This window comes from Uranotaenia lowii, chromosome 3, assembly GCF_029784155.1.
Source record: "Uranotaenia lowii strain MFRU-FL chromosome 3, ASM2978415v1, whole genome shotgun sequence".
Taxonomy (NCBI): domain Eukaryota; kingdom Metazoa; phylum Arthropoda; class Insecta; order Diptera; family Culicidae; genus Uranotaenia; species Uranotaenia lowii.
In genome coordinates this window covers 117,406,268-117,429,365 of record NC_073693.1, presented here as the reverse complement: position 1 = coordinate 117,429,365, position 23,098 = coordinate 117,406,268, and the positions used below count along the sequence as shown (strand labels likewise).

Below are 23,098 nucleotides of genomic sequence, written 5' to 3'. Positions count from 1 at the left end.
TGGTTCTTGTGTCTGGAAGCCGCATTTAGCGTGAATTGTGTCAGGAGCGACAGGAACAAATTTTACACCGTGATTGTTGCTCTTGGGCCCCGCTGTAAATTTGTGCATACCACAATTGCACAATGCACCGAATCTGCTAACAACGACAAATACGAAACACTGAAATCCGCCGTGATTTCGCATTTTCGCCTCTCTGATAACCAGCGACTAACGAGTTTGCTTTCCGGAATGATTTTAGGTGACCAGAAGCCGAGCGTTCTTCTTTCGGAAATGCGCCGCCTGGGTGGTGACGGGTGTTCGGACAACGTTCTTTCCAACTTGTGGCTCCGTGCACTGCCAGTCACAGTGCGTTCCATCATCGCAGCGATGCCAACCGCCTCATTGGACGAACAAGCGAAAGTTGCCGACAAGATTTTGGAAGTCCCGAGGAGTGATCCGCCATCCGTTCACTCCGTCGAACCGTCCGCATTGGAACAACGCATCGAGGCACTTTCTCGCCGTCTCGATCAGGTGCTTGGTGGAAAATCCCGCAGTCGTGAGCAGCCAACATACCGAGATCAAACCCGATCTTCAAACCGTCGCTCACAAACGCCCTCCCGGTCAACAAGCTCCCGCCGATGGATATGTTGGTTCCACTACCGACATGGCGCCCAGGCTGAGAAGTGCGAGAAGCAGAGAGGAGACAACGCCAACGTGCCGTGTATATTCTACGACGGCAAGTTGAATGTGTACACCCGGCCTGCAAAAAATTAATTTCCGTGCAATCACCTGATTGCACGCAACCATCCGAAGCCTCCTTCGAACCAGCACAAGCCGATGTATCCAGCATCGAACTCAACAAGGACATCCTGCGTATCCACGTGCACGATCAGCAATCAGCGCAACAGTTTCTAATCGACACTGGTGCTGATATTTCCGTGCTACCACCGACACCACGAGAACAGCTTCATCCTTCACCGTCTCATCGTCTCTACGCAGCAAATGGCAGCCCCATACAAACTTATGGCACCAAGCGGTTGCAATTGGACATCGGACTCCGCCGACCATTTGTGTGGATTTTCACTATCGCCGATGTGAAATTCCCGATCATTGGAGCTGATTTTTTGAAGCACTTTGATCTTCTGGTGGATCTGAAACGCAACAAGCTGATTGACAACCTCACCAACCTGCAAGTGAACAACATCAACGCTGCATCCGAGCCAACGATAACCACATTTGATGTGAACTCGCCCTTCTCAGACATCCTGAAGGAATTTCAAGACATCACCATCCTGAATATGAACCATCACCCGACCAAGTCGAACACCGTCCACCAGATCATTACGACAGGCCAACCAGTTTTCTGTCGCCCCCGTCGGTTGCCACCCGACAAGCTGAAGGAAGCCAAAGAGGAATTCCGTTTCCTCATGGAGCAGGGAATATGCCAACCATCGAAAAGTTCCTGGGCCAGTCCTCTTCACATGGTTCGGAAATCCAATGGCAAATGGAGACCGTGTGGTGACTATCGGAACCTCAACGCCATCACCGTTCCCGATCGTTACCCAGTGCCACATATCCAGGACTTTTCCAACATCCTCTATGGGAAATGCATTTTCTCATGCATTGATCTGCAACGTGCCTATCACCAAATTCCCGTAGCACCGGAAGACGTACCGAAGACCGCAATAACGACCCCGTTTGGCCTTTTCGAATTCAAATTCATGACATTTGGATTGCGTAATGCCGGTCAAACTCTCCAGAGGCACCTACATCAGATTCTGGGCCACCTGGAATATGTTTTCCCGTACGTCGACGACTTATGCATCGCCTCCGCCAGCATCGAAGAGCATAAACGGCATCTGCGTCAAGTATTCCAGATCCTGAGGGAAAACAACCTGACCATCAACGCCAGCAAATGCCAAATCGGTAAATCTGAGGTGAAATTCCTGGGTCATCTCATCACTCCCGAGGGCATCAAACCAAACCCGAGCAAGGTCGAAGCTGTGCTAAATTATCCTCAACCCACGACTGCCCGGCAGATGAAGCGATTTTTAGGAACAATAAATTTCTATCGTCGTTTCATACCCGGCGCTGCCGCCCAGCAACAGTTGCTCCAGCAAATGATTACCGGTAACATCCGAAACGACCAAACACCTCTGCAATGGAACGAGATCACCCTCGCAGCATTCCAACAGTGCAAAACAGCTCTAGCTACTGCTACTCAACTCGCTCACCCATCGGCCCAAGCGAAATTAGCATTAGACGTCGATGCTTCAGGAACAGCAATTGGCGCTGTTCTGCACCAAATCACCGAAAAAGGATGCCAGCCACTTGCATTTTTTTCCCGCAAACTAAAGGAAGCCCTACGAAAGGCAAGTACATACGATCGTGAGCTCTACGCAATGTACGAAGCGGTCAAGTACTTCAAGGACACCCTCATCGGACGTGAGTTCTGCATCTACACCGACCACAAGCCACTCACTCACGCCTTTCAGCAGCGTCCCGAAAAAGCGACACCAACCCAAACTCGTCATCTAGGTTTCATCAGCGAGTATACAACGGATATTCGACACGTTCCCGGTGAGTCGAACAAGGTTGCCGATATGCTCAGCCGAATTGAAACCATCTCGACCACTAGCGAAACAATAGACTTCGAGCAAATGGCCACCCAGCAGGAAACCGATCCCGAGCTACAGCAGTATTTGCAATCCCCTCCAGCAAATACTAGCTTACTGCTGAAGAAGCTCAAGTCGCCATTATCCTCCACACCGATCTACTGTGACATCTCCACCGAAGCCATCAGACCGTTTGTTCCGAAAGAATTTCGGCAAGCCATCATCAGAAAGCTTCACAATAATTCGCATCCAGGCATACGATCAACGACACGACTTGTCAGTGATCGATATGTTTGGCCATCGATTCGTCGAGATTGCAAAATTTTTGTCACACATTGCCTGCCCTGCCAGAAATCTAAGGTACACCGGTACAACAAAACGCCAGTTGTGCAAATTCAAACCCCATCGGATCGTTTTGCACACGTTCATATGGACCTCATTGGACCTCTACCTCCATCGGAAGGAAATGCCTATTGCCTCACGATGATAGACAAATTCACCCGTTGGCCAGAAGTCATACCAATCCCAAATATGACTGCCATCACCGTCGCTCGAGCATTCGTTAACGGCTGGATCTCAAGGTTTGGAGTACCAGTCAACGTGACGACTGATCTTGGTCGTCAATTCGAGTCGGAGCTCTTCCGTGAGCTGAACACTTTACTTGGAATAACGCATCTTCGCACAACGCCATACCATCCCCAGGCAAATGGGCAAATCGAGAGGACTCATCGCCAACTAAAAGCAGCGATTATGTGTCACCAAAACGCTAGGTGGACAGAGTCGCTACCACTCGTGCTCCTCGGAATGAGAACCGCCCTCAAGGAAGACCTCCAAGCGACGATCGCTGATCTCACCTATGGCACTTCATTGCGTTTGCCAGGTGACTTCTTCGTCGAAAATCAACTGAAACAACCGTCATCGGAATTCGTGGCCGACCTGAAAAAAGCCATGAATAAGCTGCAACCAACGCCTACGACCAACCACGCCAAGAATGCCACCTTCATCCAAAAGGATCTGCAAACCTGCAGCCACGTCTTCGTCAAGGTATGTGCCATTAAACCTCCACTCAGTCAACCTTTTGATGGCCCATACCGAGTACTTCGCCGGAAGAAAAAGGTATTCATCATCGACATCAACGGCAAGCGTTCGCCGATTTCAATTGATCGCCTGAAAGCCGCATTCATCGTACCCGACGAGCCTACATCTTCAACCAACTCAACCCAGCCTTTGGATGTCACCGATGACAGCACTCCTGCAGTTCGAACCCGTTCAGGACGCCAGGTCAAAATACCATCCAAATTCTGGAACCATTAAGGGGGGAGTACTGTGGCGTACTTTACCGCCGATCCCTTCTTACGTCAGCGCATCGAATGTTCCAGAACATTCTCATCGAGAACATTCCACATCCAGAACGCACGACGCTTGCGCCGGCCAATCAGCGACGCGACAATTGCGTCAGCCAATCAGCGACACGCAATTTCAGGTAGCAGCAATTACCGGCGACAGACAATAGCCGGCTACCAACAACAACAACAGCAGACGACAGTCGACAACGGAAGCAGACAATAGGGAACAACAATAGCAATAACATACAACAGCTTGCATGTACAATAGCAAACACGACACATCCAATCTCTCACACACACATACACACCACACAGTATAAATAGCCAATAGTTGTACATAGAAACGATTATTAATAAAGTTTACGTCAAACAGTGAACACGCATTGTTAATCGATATCCGATAATTTGGACCCCCAAAAATGATTTATGAATTGAAAATGTCGAGGAATTGAGAACAAAAATTTCATTGAAATGATTAAAAAATGTTAGTTATAACAATGTTTAACGTTTTGAATAACACACTTGCTTAATCAAAATTATTTTTTGTGAACAAGCTGTTGAAATTTTGATGAACCTTATCTTTTCGAAACATCTATCGTTTCAGCTTAGCTCTCAATTCCGGTTGATATCTGACGATGATAATTATGCCATCTAATTGCGTTTTCAATCAAGTGCGTAGTTGAGGTACATAGGTTCACCTTTTACTTACCATGTGTGACCAGCGTCGCCAGATAGATCATGAACAGCACATTCCGGTGGGTGAACCGATAAGGAAGGACGTTGAGCGCCAGCAGCACCAGCTTCACCGTGTGTACTATCAGCATTATTGTAGCAGTTTTGTGATGCTGTGCGAGGGTGTGTGAGTGTTAGTGTGTGCGTATGTGTTTGTGTTTCTACGCTTTTCCTGGAAGCTGTTTCCAAATGTGTTGAGTGTGTATGTTTGTGTGCGAGTTTAGTTAGCTTTTGTTCCTGTAGGCTAACAAAGTTGACCTGGTTTCCAATCGATTGAGCCGCCTCGTTAAAATTCACCTGTTCATTCAATTGTATGGGCTTTCTCGTTTCTCACTTCACACGCTTTGCCTCACCACCTCGTTCGTTCTTCTTCGTTCGCTGTATGTATGTATCTGATTCCTCTAATTTTCCTATGAATGGGATTGTCGTCGTCGGAAAGATCCTTTGTTCGTTGCTGCCGGCCGTTGTCGCCAAAAGTTGAGCTGATGTGGCATTGAATCCTTGCACCAAGGCCGATTCCGAATCGTCATGTCATTCAATAATGATGTGTCATAATGGAATTTCAAGATGAATGAGCACAAAGTGCAGATTTAGGAATCGACGAACATACACTTCAAATGGAAACAGATTGTCGTTCGGGCCTATTTTGTGCTGAGCTTCCGTGTCGTCGTCGTCCATTCATCGTTCCGGAATTGTTGACTTTTTGCTGATTGACACTGTTCGATGAAAAAAAATGAGCACTGATTCATTCCACCATCTGAAACAAAACGAGACAAAGATAAAAAGTTTTACTGATTCGATTTTAATCGCAACAACAGGTGCTCTTGGGTGGAGAAATCCCTAAAGGAAAAAACCCTGAACTAATACCTCTCAACCCTCCTCAACAATCAACTTTCACCAGCGACAAAGTCAATAAAATAAAATTTGACGACCAATCGATTACCCACCAGCCAGCTACTGGTGGTGGTCAGATGCGACTAGTCGAGTCATCAATCCCCCGTCGATAATCGACTTTCATCCACCCCGAAAACTTCATTCAGCTCAACAACTTGACCAAAGAAAAATGAAGACGCCAACACACAGGGACAGACTGCAGAAAAAAACCTCAATGTTGAAACTTCCAATCGGTTATACAGTCCGTTTAACTTGATCCAAATTTAATTTCTATTTTCGGGGAAACTTTTTTTCTCACCCTCTGTTGTCCCCTCGAAACGAGAGAAGCAGAGTAAATCGAATAAAAAAAATACGGGATGGTAGTCTAACCTCACAACCAGTAGCAGCCAGCAGCAGCTGTTTGGAAGGTGACGGTTTTTTTCGCGCTGAATTGTTTACTGTTCAACCCCCCGAGGCTCCAAAAAGATTTGAAAAGTTTGCCGAAAAAGTTAGACCATTTAATCGGCGAAAGGATTGTTAAAAAAGTGTTCTTTGAGCGAGAATATTTGATTTTGTTTAATTTTGTTGATAGAATTTAACATGCAGAATATATATTGCAATCTTCCATGTTACTGTAAAAACAAAACCTTTGAAAACATAAATTCAATCCAATTGTAGTATGTAACATTAGACTGAGTCGATTTGGGATCATTTTTGAATTTCTCAAACCCTGGGGTCTAACAAGTTTCGTTTTGGTTCAAAACTCATCCATGATTTTTTCAGAATTTTTAAGAAACATGTACATGAATAAATTTGAGCATTTAGATTTTTATTGAAACATTGATTATTTTGTACTGTTTCTTGTGTGGAACCGAACCTGGGTTTTGTGTCAATTTATAAATTCTTCAAAGAAAATTCCCCGCTGAACAACTCTGTCGAAGACAGTAGCTTTGTATCTTATATCTATCAATTCATTTGACATCAATGCGGGGAGCCTTTTTTTCAGGAGTTTACCTGGCAAGTCCGGGCAGTTAATTTCAAAATTGTCGGCAAAATTCCGGGCAATATCCCAGCAAAAAGTAGTTTCACTCTCCGAGAAAAATCAATAAGCAAAAACCGTATAAAAAGTACCGGTGATAAACTTTAATTGAATATCCGAGCAAATTTGGTCGAAACCGTAACCCAAATCAAAAAAGGGAAACTTGAAAAAAAATGTTTTTTCTTCATAACTCATCCGCAGTTTTGAAATCGTTTTTTTATGCTTTCAAAAAATTTTTGTTAATTATTTTTAACAACGTAGCTAAAAAATTGGTTTTAACGTAAAAGTAAATTTTTAACAACAAATTTAATTTTTTTTTGTTTGTTTTTGGCAGAAAAAGTGAATAAATCCGAGCAACATCTGAGCTTTATCAATGAAAAGAGGGCTGGACTGGAGATGATTTTTATCAAATTTTGTATTAAATTTCTGGGCAAAACCGTATAAAACCGAGCAATCAGGCAACTATATCCTAGAGGCCCCAAAGTTTTCACAGTTGATATTGAGCCAATAAGGAATTGTTTTGGTCAATTTGGAAAGTGTAATGTGCATACATTTATTATGAAAAAAAAAAATACTATTTAGCTGATGACAAAAGGGAGTAGCATTCAACTATCGCTGGAAACGTAGGAAAATTCAAATTTTTTTTGGAAATTTTTGCCTCTTGAATTCCAGAGTATCATGAAAAGTTCTTTGAATACAAGTGAATTATGAAAAAGCTTACTCTACGTTTCAAACTATTTAACTTGAGGTGAACGTATTTTTTTTTCTGTGGTCTTTTAGTTTTATGAGCTTCTCAATTATTAAATCACTGGCGCTATTCTCCCAGAGGGTGGACAAAATCGGTGATTTAAAAATTGATAGAAATATATCTTCCAACTTTTTATTTGATTTTTTTTTATTTATTCTGGCTGAAACTTAGGTTACCAGATTGCCGGCTTTATTCGGGTTTGCCCGGAAATAAATACAAATTTTAAGTTAAGCTTGGTCCGGCCCGCTCGCCCGGGTTTCATTGGAAAAGTTCGGATTTTGCGGATTGTGTTGTGAAAAATTTTTTATCATGCGTCCTAAACAGAATTGATTTTTTTGGAACCCTAAAACATGATTTGAAATCTGTTGTTGTTTGACGAAAAATTGCTTTTTCTAAAGTCCTATAATTTTTATTTTGAATTATTGGCATTTGAAGTTTTAAATTTAGTAAATGAATTTAATTGAAGAACTTCGCATTTGAAAGTGAAACAAAATTGATGATTTCTGAAGCTATGATCATTTAGAGTCCGGACACTTCATATCGGTGATAACTTCATTCCAAGGGTTCGGATAGGCGAAATTTTGGTAGCCTATTTTGTCATATGTCTAAGTTTACGTGTATCTGAGACACCTAAGATATAAAAAGATATGGTAAAATATGTTTGTACAGTCATCTCGGAAATCTTTCATTGTTGGCTTAAAAACTTATGAGCTGATGATATTTTCTGAATTTTTTTTTGTTAAAATAAACAAGAACTATAACGACACTCACAAGAATGCTCACGTTTTTCAGTCAATCAATAGTTTTTAAAATACACGCGTTTGTTACTGCCCGGATTCTTAATATAAAAAGCCTTAAAATCGAGTTTTTTTTTAATTTTGGATAATAAATTGTTTAATGCATGGGAGTTTGGAAAATTATGGATAAAATTTTCAATGAAATGCTAAACCAAATTTGAATAACAATTCAAAAACACCTTTTTAAGTTTTTTTTTTTAATGATGATGAGAACTGAAAATCTAGGATTCTTGATTACTTGATACTAGATACATAATGCGAAATAAAAGGTGATACGGTCAAAATTAAGTCAATATCAACTTGACGTATTTCTTTCAATTTTGCATTTCAAAAACCTGAACACCCCTCATTTTGAAGGTGTGTGTGTGTAGAATGTTGCTCCTATTTTGATTTTGGAACTCACTCTTCAGCTGTCGAAATGCCGTCCAAGGAAGAAAAGCAGCGTATCAAAATTTTGCTCGCATATCGCGAAAATCCGAGCTACTCGCACGCAAAGCTGGCAAAATCGCTAAAAGTTGCCAAATCAACCGTTACAAATGTAGGGGAAAACTGTACAAGACGCACCACTTAAGCATAATCGCTATTTACAGCGATACCCATCATCTATGAACCAAATTGAAAGTTCACGACGATTCAGGGATCACATTAGCAACTTATCAAAAAGAAATTATATGTAAAAAAACACGATTTTAGTGATATTTTTGTGAAAATCTTAAACAGCCAGAAAACTAGCCGCGGGGTAGAACGCCGCGGGGTAGAAATTATGCATTCTTATCGTAATTTGGGAGTCAGCAAATAAAAAGAAAGACATTTTGTTTTGACATTTTGTTTTTCTCAATAGTTAACAGCATTCCAAATTTGAGCCCAAAACACGTGGTTTTGCGGGCATTCTGCCCCAATTTTGATATGATTAACTTTAGTTAAAATTTGTGGGAAGTTAGTAAAATATAATAAAATAATAATATTCATTCGAAAGTGCGTACTAATGTTATAACGAAAAGCTGCAGTTTGATGAGAAAGCGCTGACTGGTTTACCATAAAACCTTATATGTTACCCGAGAAAATAACAAGTTTTAGGCAGAATCCACTAATCCTTCTGTTTCTAATAATTAAAGTCGTTTGTGTGAACTCTTCATCTAAAAAATGATGAAAAAGCTCGTTTGCTACAATAAAAATGTAGAAAAACACCATTCGGAGCCAGAGGTTAGTGTATTTTTGAGAAAGAATGGCATGGGCCATTTTACCTCACTGGTGCGTCTTGTACAGTTCTCCCCTAATTAAAGTTTTTAGGTAACGTTTGTCGACAGCCAGGAAGTCTGGATCGGGGGGAAATCGAAAACCGGAAGCCGCTCTCCGAGATGCCGCAAATAAGCTAGGTGTATCGTCTACAACCGTGCATCGAGCCAAAAAACGAGCCGACTTACAAGAAGGTAGTGACTCCAAATCGCGATGATAAACAAAATACGACGGCTAAAGCGCGATCCCGGAGGCTGTACTCGACGATGCTGACGAAGTTTGACTGCGTGGTAATGGACGACGAAACCTACGTCAAAGCCGACTACAAGCAGCTTCCGGGACAGGAGTTTTATACGGAAAAAGGAAGGGGAAAGGTAGCAGATATTTTCAAGCACATGAAACTGTCAAAGTTCGTGAAGAAATATCTGGTTTGGCAAGTCATCTGTACCTGTGGTTTAAAAAGCAGCATTTTCATAGCTTCCGGGACTGTCAACCAAGAAATTTACGTGAAAGAGCGTTTGAATAAACGTCTGCTGCCTTTCCTGGAGAAACAGGGTTGTTCCGTACTGTTTTGGCCATGGAGTGGTACGCCGCCATTAACGTGCAGGTGGTTCCCAAGGATAAGAACCCTACCAACACGCCAGATCTGCGCCCAATTGAGAAATACTGGGCTATTTTCAAGCGGAACCTAAAGAAGACCAAAAAATCTGCTAAGGACGAGCAGCAGTTCAAGACACAAGGACAAGGGACAAGGGACAAGGTGGCTGTACAAAATCTGATGACAGGGGTTAAACGTAAGGCCCGGCAATTCGAATTTGGAAAAGCGGAAGCAATACTGAATATTTTTCCTGAATTTTACACTTATTTAACTTGAAAAAGAAATTGAATTTGATTTTTAAAATAAACGATTTCACCGATTTACACGCGTTTTCCCTAGACCAAATTTCGACCGTATCATCTTTTGGAGTTGTGGAGCTGGAGTAAAATTTCATGGCTTTAGCTTATGTTCTGAGTTGATATTGTTACTCCTAAATCATATCAGTCGTTCATTGAAATTTGAATAAAAATTTGAAATTTTGAGTTGGGAGAAAAGCATTGCACTTGGCATTTTTGGATTCTCATGAGGGGGGTTCAACCCCCAACCCTCTCCCCCTCCAATCCTTCGGCCTTGTTGCCAAAAGTTAATGGGGTCTGTATTTCACTGACTCACTAGTTGCATTTCTTATATAAAAAATAATGCATCAAAGGCTTAACAACATTTTTGAGTATTGCTATCTTATTGAGGTTAATTTTGGTAAAGTTTGTACTTCAAATAAAAAAAAAATGTGGCAAAAACTCATACAATTGATCACAAGTATGGCTTGTTAATGAGATTTAAAACATCGTTAAAATATTCAAAATCGATTTCGCATTATTGATATTTAGTAAAAGACAGAAAAAGGTTAAAAAAAATCATAATTTTATACACACCAGCAAATGTTTTCACCAATTTAAAAAATCCATTTAGCAGTATCTTAATCAAATACATTCTCGTTTAGCACCCTTCCAAGAAAATATTTGCTCTGTCGTAATTCACAGTGAACTTGAACTTTTCCAATCAACCAGACATTAATTTTACAGCCTAGGGGGTTATTCTCTCATGGGAACAGAAAAACTTTAACGCCACCAGCAGCAGAAAATCAAGCTTGTTTATACGAATCTCTTTACAGTTGTTTTATTTTAAATCAATGCCAACATTGAACTTGAAAAATTTAAATTAATTTCTTAGATACGATATAACGTGCAGAAACAAATTTTCGGGGCGTTTTTATTCAAACAAAATTTCAAGTCATTTATCGGGAAGTTCTTTCCATGGATTCGGATTAATAAAACATCGTTATTAAGCTCTAAATATCTTGAAGATAAAAATAAAAATCTTCACAAGAACTAAAGGAACATTTGTGTTTAACTCTGTTATATGTTTATCTTAAAGCACATTCGCTTGAACCTGTCCTTATCTGTAATCACATCCCTCTCTTCATTGCAGAATAAATACAAACAACCCCATTCATAAATAATGCATGGTCCCGAAAAGCAACGAACATTCGACAACGCTCCCTTGTACCCGAACACCATTTATCAGCACTGTCAGATTTTCATTTAACGCACATTCAACAATCCAATACCTACCAGGAATGGAATCCAGATGTTCCATTCTTGGAAAGGTTTCTGGTTGGGCACACTGGATTCGAGAGCACAATTCCGAACGTCGAATAGAAAGGTCCCATGCCATACCGGAGGAGCATAACCTCATTCCTTGACTTGACTCGGCGGCATTGATCTGGCCCGAAGCAGCCTGTATGTGTGCATTCTTGGAGGGTAGGTGTGTCTGCTCGATAGTATTTTTCCCGCCAATAGTAAGGTGCTTTTTCTCTCCGACCTTCCATTCACCTCAGCTCTCAACATCATTCAAGCTGCAAAAAGCATCACGAAGCGAGCATTTTCAAGCAATCCCTTTCTTAGCTTCCCCGAGGAACCGTAAAGTAGTTGTTTCCCAAACATCGCCCAGCCAGCAGTAGCTTTACAGCTTCCCGGTTTCTCCTTCGATTTCGACCGCCCCCGCACCTGACAGTCGAACCAAGAGTCCTAGCTTCGAAGTTGGTGGAAGATATCGTAACGTAAATTTATGAAATATTCATGAACTTTGAGTGTACAAATATATGTACTGCCGGGGAGCTCTCAGTTCTACGCGTTCCTTTAAGGTTTGTTGATTCTTTGACTTTAGTTTTCTTGAATTTATTGAAAAAAAAACTCTGAAATCAAATGAGAAGTTAAATATCTTTTCAACAAAAGGTTTTATGTTTTTTTTTGAATTTACTGCAGATTTTAACTATCAACTTGGAAGTAAATTTCTAGTACAAGTTTGTAGAGCTTTTTTTTAATTTTCTCCGGTTTGATTTGAGCAATTTTCTGGAACAAAAAGTATAGATTTGAGATTTACCGAATATTCGGCCAGCCGAATATTACCCAAAAAACCGTTATGGTGAATATTCGACTCACCGGAAAGTTTAGCTAAATACCATTCAATTTTTTGCAAATCAGATTATTATTGAGTAATTGTGTTTATCGCTTTAAAATCGTTATTCATAAACCAAATAAACTCCAAAAATATCTCAACGCATAATGAATTAAAAGTAATTAAAATTTTTTTTCGAGAATTGAATAGTTAAATCTAAACAGATTTCATAGTATTTTAAACTTTTCTGCTACTAAGAAATCCTTGTCAAATTCATGAAACCTTCAGTAATATAACTTTTGTTTATCATTCTGGCATAAATGAACCCGTTTTCTGCTTCAATTTTCCCGTCATTCAAGCCGCTTGTAAAGAAACACAAGAACTTATTTCCAAAAAGGTGAAAATCGATAGCCCAAAATCATTTACAGATGATGCATACGTGCCGCTGCTGTTTACGATACAAATTCCCCCGATAAACTCGCCACAACTCCCTAGCCATATGTGGGGGAGGCATAAACCATAAGTTGTTTTGCAAAATCCGTATCATAATTTGCATAATTTTACCTTTCTGCATCTGATCGATCTAGCGAAATGGCATACCACGAACCGAAATCCGAAAGTGGACCCGCAAAAAAAAAGGATAAAACGCCCACTCAACTTCGGGCTCGTTTCAACAACTGTAACTTTCTAGACTGGGGAAATTTGCGGTGCTGAAATCGATTTTCGCACATCGGCTTCAGAAAGCATCGGTATGCTTTGCTTAAAGTTAGGAATGCCTATCATTTGTTCTTCTAGAGCGGAAAACATACGTGGCAAAAATAAGTGGAAATTTTGAGATCAGAACATGTTGCAGCCAAATTCGACTCCCCGCCCATTTCGAATTCAAGCACCGAACAACCTATCCCACAAATAAATTGTTAAACCAAATGAAATTCAATTTGGCTTCAACGACGTGTTACTTAACTAATGTTCTTACTTTAGAAAGGTGAACTTGAAAATTTGTGATCTTCAAAATTTAAGGGAATCAGGAAAATGACAAAATTGACAAAATTGACAAAATTGACAAAATTGACAAAAATGAAAAAAATGACAAAAATGACAAAAATGACAAAAATGACAAAAATGACAAAAATGACAAAAATGACAAAAATGACAAAAGTGACAAAAATGACAAAAATGACAAAAATGACAAAAATGACAAAAATGACAAAAATGACAAAAATGACAAAAATGACAAAAATGACAAAAATGACAAAAATGACAAAAATGACAAAAATGACAAAAATGACAAAAATGACAAAAATGACAAAAATGACAAAAATGACAAAAATGACAAAAATGACAAAAATGACAAAAATGACAAAAATGACAAAAATGACAAAAATGACAAAAATGACAAAAATGACAAAAATGACAAAAATGACAAAAATGACAAAAATGACAAAAATGACAAAAATGACAAAAATGACAAAAATGACAAAAATGACAAAAATGACAAAAATGACAAAAATGACAAAAATGACAAAAATGACAAAAATGACAAAAATGACAAAAATGACAAAAATGACAAAAATGACAAAAATGACAAAAATGACAAAAATGACAAAAATGACAAAAATGACAAAAATGACAAAAATGACAAAAATGACAAAAATGACAAAAATGACAAAAATGACAAAAATGACAAAAATGACAAAAATGACAAAAATGACAAAAATGACAAAAATGACAAAAATGACAAAAATGACAAAAATGACAAAAATGACAAAAATGACAAAAATGACAAAAATGACAAAAATGACAAAAATGACAAAAATGACAAAAATGACAAAAATGACAAAAATGACAAAAATGACAAAAATGACAAAAATGACAAAAATGACAAAAATGACAAAAATGACAAAAATGACAAAAATGACAAAAATGACAAAAATGACAAAAATGACAAAAATGACAAAAATGACAAAAATGACAAAAATGACAAAAATGACAAAAATGACAAAAATGACAAAAATGACAAAAATGACAAAAATGACAAAAATGACAAAAATGACAAAAATGACAAAAATGACAAAAATGACAAAAATGACAAAAATGACAAAAATGACAAAAATGACAAAAATGACAAAAATGACAAAAATGACAAAATTGCCCAATTTGCAAAATTGATAAAATTGACAAAATTGACAAAATCGACAAAATTGACAAAATTGACAAAATTGACAAAATTGACAAAATTGACAAAATTGACAAAATTGACAAAATTGACAAAATTGACAAAATTGACAAAATTGACGAAATTGACAAAATTGACAAAATTGACAAAATTGACAAAATTGACAAAATTGACAAAATTGACAAAATTGACAAAATTGACAAAATTGACAAAATTGACAAAATTGACAAAATTGACAAAATTGACAAAATTGACAAAATTGACAAAATTGACAAAATTGACAAAATTGACAAAATTGACAAAATTGACAAAATTGACAAAATTGACAAAATTGACAAAATTGACAAAATTGACAAAATTGACAAAATTGACAAAATTGACAAAATTGACAAAATTGACAAAATTGACAAAATTGACAAAATTGACAAAATTGACAAAATTGACAAAATTGACAAAATTGACAAACATGACAAAATTGACAAAATTGACAAAATTGACAAAATTGACAAAATTGACAAAATTGACAAAATTGACAAAATTGACAAAATTGACAAAATTGACAAAATTGACAAAATTGACAAAATTGACAAAATGACAAAATTGACAAAATTGACAAAATTGACAAAATTGACAAAATTGACAAAATTGACAAAATTGACAAAATTGACAAAATTGACAAAATTGACAAAATTGACAAAATTGACAAAATTGACAAAATTGACAAAATTGACAAAATTGACAAAATTGACAAAATTGACAAAATTGACAAAATTGACAAAATTGACAAAATTGACCAAATTGACAAAATCGACAAAATTGACAAAATTGACAAAATTGAAAAAATTGACAAAATTGACAAAATTGACAAAATTGACAAAATTGACAAAATTGACAAAATTGACAAAATTGACAAAATTGACAAAATTGACAAAATTGACAAAATTGACAAAATTGACAAAATTGACAAAATTGACAAAATTGACAAAATTGACAAAATTGACAAAATTGACAAAATTGACAAAATTGACAAAATTGACAAAATTGACAAAATTGACAAAATTGACAAAATTGACAAAATTGACAAAATTGACAAAATTGACAAAATTGACAAAATTGACAAAATTGACAAAATTGACAAAATTGACAAAATTGACAAAATTGACAAAATTGACAAAATTGACAAAATTGACAAAATTGACAAAATTGACAAAATTGACAAAATTGACAAAATTGACAAAATTGACAAAATTGACAAAATTGACAAAATTGACAAAATTGACAAAATTGACAAAATTGACAAAATTGACAAAATTGACAAAATTGACAAAATTGACAAAATTGACAAAATTGACAAAATTGACAAAATTGACAAAATTGACAAAATTGATAAAATTGACAAAATTGACAAAATTGACAAAATTGACAAAATTGACAAAATTGACAAAATTGACAAAATTGACAAAATTGACAAAATTGACAAACATGACAAAATTGACAAAATTGACAAAATTGACAAAATTGACAAAATTGACAAAAATGACAAAATTGACAAAATTGACAAAATTGACAAAATTGACAAAATTGACAAAATTGACAAAATTAACAAAATTGACAAAATTGACAAAATTGACAAAATTGACAAAATTGACAAAATTGACAAAATTGACAAAATTGACAAAATTGACAAAATTGACAAAATTGACAAAATTGACAAAATTGACAAAATTGACAAAATTGACAAAATTGACAAAATTGACAAAATTGACAAAATTGACAAAATTGACAAAATTGACAAAATTGACAAAATTGACAAAATTGACAAAATTGACAAAATTGACAAAATTGACAAAATTGACAAAATTGACAAAATTGACAAAATTGACAAAATTGACAAAATTGACAAAATTGACAAAATTGACAAAATTGACAAAATTGACAAAATTGACAAAATTGACAAAATTGACAAAATTGACAAAATTGACAAAATTGACAAAATTGACAAAATTGACAAAATCGACAAAATTGACAAAATTGACAAAATTGAAAAAATTGACAAAATTGACAAAATTGACAAAATTGACAAAATTGACAAAATTTTTTTTTTTTTTTTTTTTTTTATTAGGGACCTTTTTTATCATTCGGGTCCATAAACTGTTTCGAAAATTACAATACATTTTTAAATTTTTTCATACAATTTGAGGGTTTTTAAATATTTTATCACTTTTTCCGCCATATCGCTGTCGTCTGATAATGCTTCGCGTAGGTTTCCTGGGATGCCATGCTTTCTCCGTTCCTCTTCTAGTTGTGGGCAGTTTACGATGATGTGCTTAACAGTTAGAGTTTCGTTACATCTCGGGCATAATGGGCAATCGACTCTATCCAATAGGAACGCGTGGGTGAGCAGTGTATGTCCGATCCGCAGGCGGGCTAAAATAACGTCGTCTCTCCTTTTTCCTGAGAACACTGATTTGTACGGTAGAACAGTGTTCTTCACTTCACGTAGTTTATTATTTAAATTTCTGTGCCACTCCATCTGCCATTTATGTGTGATTTGTGTTTTCACAACTTTCCGCACTTCCTTAAATTCAACGGTTTCTTGTTCTGCCAGTGGCAGATCCAAAGCTCTTTTTGCTTCACGATCAGCCCTCTCATTTCCTGGAATCCCGATATGACTGGGGACCCAGCAAAATATGATTTCTGCGCCTACTTGAGTGATCCGATTATGCAGGTTTTGTATGCTGTCCTTCCATCTAGAGTTTATCTTGCACTTTTCAAGGTTGTTTATCACGCTCATAGAATCGGTGCACAACAGATATGCTTGGGGTCTTTGCTGGTCGACTATCCATAGCAATGCTTGTTCGACTGCTTCACTTTCGGCTGCAAATATGCTGCATATATTGCTTAGACGTTTTCGGAAAACGAACTCTTCACTAACAATTCCGAATCCACATTTTGACGCTTGTTTCGATCCATCCGTGAAAATCATTTTATGGATACGATACTTCGATTCTTTAAGTTCGTTGAACATACACCTAAGTTCATTCGCAGTTGCACCTTGGGACAATTTGTAGTGGAGGCTTTTGTCCACGTGGAGCTTGGATCTTTGCCATGGCGGGCACACTGGAATCTTAAAGCAAGTTGCTCTCGGCAGGCTGAGATCTAGTTCATTCATCATATTTTGTCCTCTGATTCGATAAGAATTGGGATGGGATCGGGATCTGATTCGTTCACCCCACCTCTCGCCAGAACTTACATCTGCGTCGCTACTGCTGCTGTCGCCGCTGTCCTCGCTTGTAGTGTCTTCTACTGCGATCATTTCCTCAACGCATTCAACAGCTGCTCGACGGATTGTGTAGAGCATAGTGCGCTGATTGATCAATGATTTTAAGCTGGGGATTCCTGTTTCCGCTTGGAGGCTTAAAATAGGGCTCGTTCTGAATGCTCCGATAATCGCTCGAAGTCCTGCGTTATGCACTGTATCTAGGGCTTTAAGGACTTTATCGTCAATTCCTGATAGGATTGGGGCTGCGTACAGGAGCTTTTCCACTACAGTTGCATGATAGAGTTTGATCAACGTGTTACGATCTCCTCCCCAGGTCCTGGCAGCTACGCTACGTATGAAAAGGACTCTCTGTTGGCATGCTGCTTTCACCTCTTCAACGTGAGATCGGAATTTTAAGTGCTGATCGAATGTTACACCCAAACATTTGTAGCTGTCTTTGCGAGGCATGATAGTTCCGTTTAATGTAAGTTTATTTCCGGTTTTTGGTTTTTTATGACGCGGGTTCCGAAAAACCACGGATGCACTTTTTTGAGCTGATATTTGGAACCCTGTTTTGGTTTGCCAAAGTTCTAATTGGTGGCAGGCTGTCTGCAGCTTATCTTCTGTTTCTTTAGCGTTATCACCCGTTGCAACAAGAATGACATCGTCAGCATAAATCAAGCACTTTACATTCGAGGGAAGATAATTGATGAGAGTGTTGATGGCTATCAAGAACATGGTGACACTCAGTACCGAGCCTTGGCACAGGCCAGTTTCCATTATTTTTGTTCCTGATGTTTTACCGTTGGCAATCACTTGAAATGATCTAGAGCGTAGCATTCCTTCTAGATAACGGAGCATTCTTCCACCTATGTTGTGATTCCCTAGTTGATCTAAGCAAAGCCTACGCCAGGTTGTATCATAAGCTTTGCTTACGTCTAGAAAAGCTACTTGCGCTACTTTGTTGTTGTTAAACGCCTCACGAATATTTTCCTCTAATGTGCATAGGTGGTCCGTTGTACTTCTTCCCTTCCGGAATGCATATTGGTGGGTGTATAATAGTCCTCTTGTTTCTAGCAGATGCATGAGACGATTATTTATCATCCTTTCTAGGACTTTTCCTATGCAGCTGTTTAAGTAGATTGGTCGATAGTTCTGCGGGTCTGAACGAAGACCTTTGTTTTTAAAGATGGGTACAACGTATGATTTCGTCCATTCTTGTGGGTAAACTGACTCCTCCCACAATCGGTTGTAGGTTTCGAGGAGGATAACTTTCCCATCTGGAGGAAGGTGCTTAATCATTGCATAGTGAACGTTGTCCGGTCCTGGTGATGAGCCTTTCAATCCCTCTAGCGCTTCGTCGAGCTCGTACCTGGTGAATTCTTGATTGTGAGGACCTGTATCCTCAGGAATGAACAATGTGTTTGATTCAACGGCTCGTTTGTGGTTCAGGAAAAAATCCTTGTATGTACTCACGCTCGAAACTTTTTGGAATGCATTTCCTAGTAAATCGCATATGGCTGCTGGATCCGAAACAGTTGCTTCTTCGTATAAGATAGAGTTGATTTGGGTTCGTCGCTTCCTACCTTGAATCTTCTGATAGTTACTCCACATTTCCCTTAGTGGAGTTTGGGAGGAAAAAGTTTCCGCTAGCTCTTCCCAACTTTTTTTCTTGGCTCTGATGATAGCATCCTTCGCAGCAGCGTTCGCGTTTTTAAAGTCGCTTTCCATTTGTTCCTGATTTTGCCTGTTTGCTTTCAACTGCCTCAATGCCTTCCTTCTTTTTTTGACGAGCTCCGCTATTTCCGCGTTCCACCACGGGACACTTCTTTTCCCGGGATAACCTTTTGTCTTGGGTATGGCTACTTCGGCTGCCTCCAACATGGATTTTGTTATTTTTTCAACTTGCCGTTCAATGTTGTCATCGCGTTCAAAATTGAGTGTACCTTGGTACTGTTCCCAGTTGGCTTCTTCAATTTTCCATCTTGGTCGACTTTTCTGAGGTATTTCACAGGGACCAGGGAAACTAATGTTTAACGGTATGTGATCACTGCTGTAAGTGTCTGGTAAAACACTCCATTCAAGCGTTCCAGCTAAATCATCTGAACATAGAGCAAGGTCTATACAGGAAAAACTACCATGCCTTTGATCGACATAAGTGGGCTCTCCTGTGTTCAGGACTGCCAGGCTATTATCTTCCACGAAGTCGACGATCGATCTGCCCCGTCTACTAACATAATCAGAACCCCACAGTGGATGGTGGGCATTGAAGTCCCCAACCACAATGATTGGCTTCGGAATTTGATTGAGGAGTGATGTTAGTTCTGTGTTATCGATGTTCATGCTCGGTGGCAGGTAGATGTTCAGGACGTTCACGTTGAGTGGAGCACTAATTTTTATGGCTACAGCTTCAAAATCGGTTTCGAGCTCTATTTCTTCGCTGTCAATATTCTCTTGAACTGCTACAAGGACTCCTCCTGCCGCTCGATCACCGGTCAAGCGAGGGCGATGATAAATTTTGTATCCTGAGATACGTGGATGGTATGGCGATTTGCACATTGTTTCTTGTAGACAAATAATACGTGGTTGTTGTTCTTGGATCAGAATGTCCAGTTCGGCTTTTTTGGGCCTCAAGCCTTGAATATTCCATGAAATGATTCCATTTGTGCCGTTAGGGTTTTCCGTTAGATCGCGTTGGTTGATGCCGTTCGTTTCCGTTTCGCTGTTCATGGTTCCGTTGTCAAGTCCATTTTCCGGTGCAAGTTCATTCATCGTGCAGTTACTTTGGCTGGCCATTTTTGTTTTTAGGGGGTCGACCTCTCCTCTTAACGACAACTTCGGATTGGTTTTGACTTTCGTTTGTCTCTTCGGGTTCCGAAGACAGGCGAAGCGGAAGTGAATTTTTCGAGCTTAGTTTTTGTTTCTTCAGTCTTGGAATGTCTTCGCTCAGAGCCGGTTTTGCTTGATCAGAAGATGATGGTTGTTCATCTTCAACTTCCATTTCTTTTTCGGATTCGCTTTCAGATATTTCCAAGGTTCTTTCCACGTTTTATAGTTTTTCTTTTAAAAGGTAAAAATCCTTGGCGATTTTTCGCAAGTTGTAGATTTCTTGCTTCAATTTTTCAATTTCTTCCGTTTCGACAGTTTGTGGGAGTTTTGCTTTAAGAATTTTATTTTCTTCCTGTAGCTTAGCAATCTGGACGTCTTTTTCCTGATCTTTGCGAAATTGATCAAGACGCTGCTGTGCTCCACACACATTGGCATACGAATTTTCCGCGTGTTTTTTTGCGTACTCTTTTCTGGCCTCTCCAAATGTTATTCCACTATCCACTTTAATCTTAATGATTTCTTCTTCCTTCTGAAACAAAGGGCATTTGCGTGAGGTTGGTGAATGATTTCCTGAACAGTTTTTACAAAAAGGATCCTCTTTACACTGCTCTTCCTCCTCATGCTCGTGAGTTTTAGAGCAGTTACGACATGCTGGTTCATTATTGCATTTGTCCTTGGTGTGTCCGTAGGAACAACAGCGGTAACAAACTAACGGGGATGGATAGAACATACGAGTTCTGCAGTTTATGATCCCTACCCGAACTTCTCTAGGAATTACTGTTCCTGAGATAGTCAACACAACAGTTGGGGTATTCACTCTTTTACTGTTTTCCATGCGCGTAATTCGACGCACTTTCAACACTCCTTGCCCTCGCAGTTCTGATTCCAATTCGTCGTCTTTTAGTTCAATAGCTTCCTTACAGCTTATGACGCAGCGACAAACATTGTGGACGGGGTGAGGAATTACTTGAACTTTTGTTCCGTCAATCAGCTCTTTCATCATTATCAGTTTCGCTGCAAGTTTTGAACTGCGGGTTTTGATGACATACTTTGAGCCGTTGTTTTCCGTATAAGCAGCCTCAATTTTTCCAATCGACTGATCAATGGATTTGCTTATAAGAAAGGGATTTTTGGCAAAGGTTGTTTGTCGTCAGCTGGACTTAAAGAAAGTATGATGAGTTTGCCAAACGTGCCAATTTTGTCCATGTATTCTGGGAGCGTTCGATCGTTTTTATCGGGAGGGTCCCCTGTCGTTGTTACCCCCGGAGGGGTACTTGCTGCAGCCATTACGGCTGCCTGGCTTAAATGAGGTTGTTATTGAGTCTCAGAATATGATTTTTCTCATACGGAAGCAAAACTAAATTTTCAGTGCGTTCTCACCGGAGTGAGTAACGTCTACCCTTTTACCTCGAATATCTTCGATTCACCCAAGGGTTAAAGGTCCAGGTGATCGGAACTGCGTTTCCGCCGGAGCGGGTAACGACTACGCTTTAACCTGAAAAGAGACTACTTCGGCCAAGCGTTCAAGGTACAACCTGAAGTAGGGACGTTTTACCCTTTTCCCAACGAGACTTGCCCAAGACGTCCAAAAGGTGCAAGCAAGCTCGGGATACACACGACGAAATGCAATGCGCCTAAAAATAGGCTACGTTCAGTAGGTGTTGAGGTTTCGCCGATTGACAGCAGGTGGCTCACCGGCGTCAAAGAGTCACTGCTGTAGGTGAAACTCTTTCGCTCGCAACTAGAGGGCTTGAATTTGAGCCAAGCAAGCTTTGCTTGCACACAATGTTGCACGCAGCTGCTTTCTAGTTGGCTTGTCGTGAATTCAGCAAGCAAAAACAATACACAGCTCCTGTCACTAGCCACGGCAAACTAAATAGTCTATTATTAGCCTCGCACGATGCACTTTGCGAATAGCTATCACTTCCAGATACACTTCGAGTTCCGAAATACGCTTTCGATATAAAGCGACTTAAAACGCAAACGTTTTTCAACCGAAATATCGAATTTAAGCGCGGACCGATATCACTACTTGGTTAACTCTACCAATAGTACGTGACGATTGTTGACAAAATTGACAAAATTGACAAAATTGACAAAATTGACAAAATTGACAAAATTGACAAAATTGACAAAATTGACAAAATTGACAAAATTGACAAAATTGACAAAATTGACAAAATTGACAAAATTGACAAAATTGACAAAATTGACAAAATTGACAAAATTGACAAAATTGACAAAATTGACAAAATTGACAAAATTGACAAAATTGACAAAATAAACAAAATTGACAAAATTGACAAAATTGACAAAATTGACAAAATTGACAAAATTGACAAAATTGACAAAATTGACAAAATTGACAAAATTGACAAAATTGACAAAATTGACAAAATTGACAAAGTTGACAAAATTGACAAAATTGACAAAGTTGACAAAATTGACAAAATTGACAAAATTGACAAAAT

At 38.7% G+C, this 23,098-nt stretch overlaps 2 protein-coding genes across 2 annotated transcripts in view; both read right to left on the bottom strand.

The window, feature by feature from the left end:
* Positions 1–23,098, bottom strand: part of LOC129758395 (lachesin) — a 589,306-nt gene that overhangs the window by 474,509 nt on the left and 91,699 nt on the right. Inside the window, exon 2 of the mRNA XM_055755900.1 lies at positions 4,650–5,429. Within this exon, the coding sequence (XP_055611875.1) occupies positions 4,650–4,764 (115 nt within the window). The 5' untranslated portion in view covers positions 4,765–5,429. The remainder of the gene's footprint in view (positions 1–4,649; positions 5,430–23,098) is intronic.
* Positions 20,848–21,630, bottom strand: LOC129752546 (uncharacterized). Its single transcript, XM_055748320.1, has one exon. It carries the CDS (start codon positions 21,628–21,630, stop codon positions 20,848–20,850), a length of 783 nt encoding a protein of 260 aa, XP_055604295.1.

Bases quoted from the DNA above. Each gene is read 5' to 3' on its own strand.
- LOC129752546 (XM_055748320.1), bottom strand. From the start codon at position 21,630: ATGATGAAAGAGCTGATTGACGGAACAAAAGTTCAAGTAATTCCTCAC.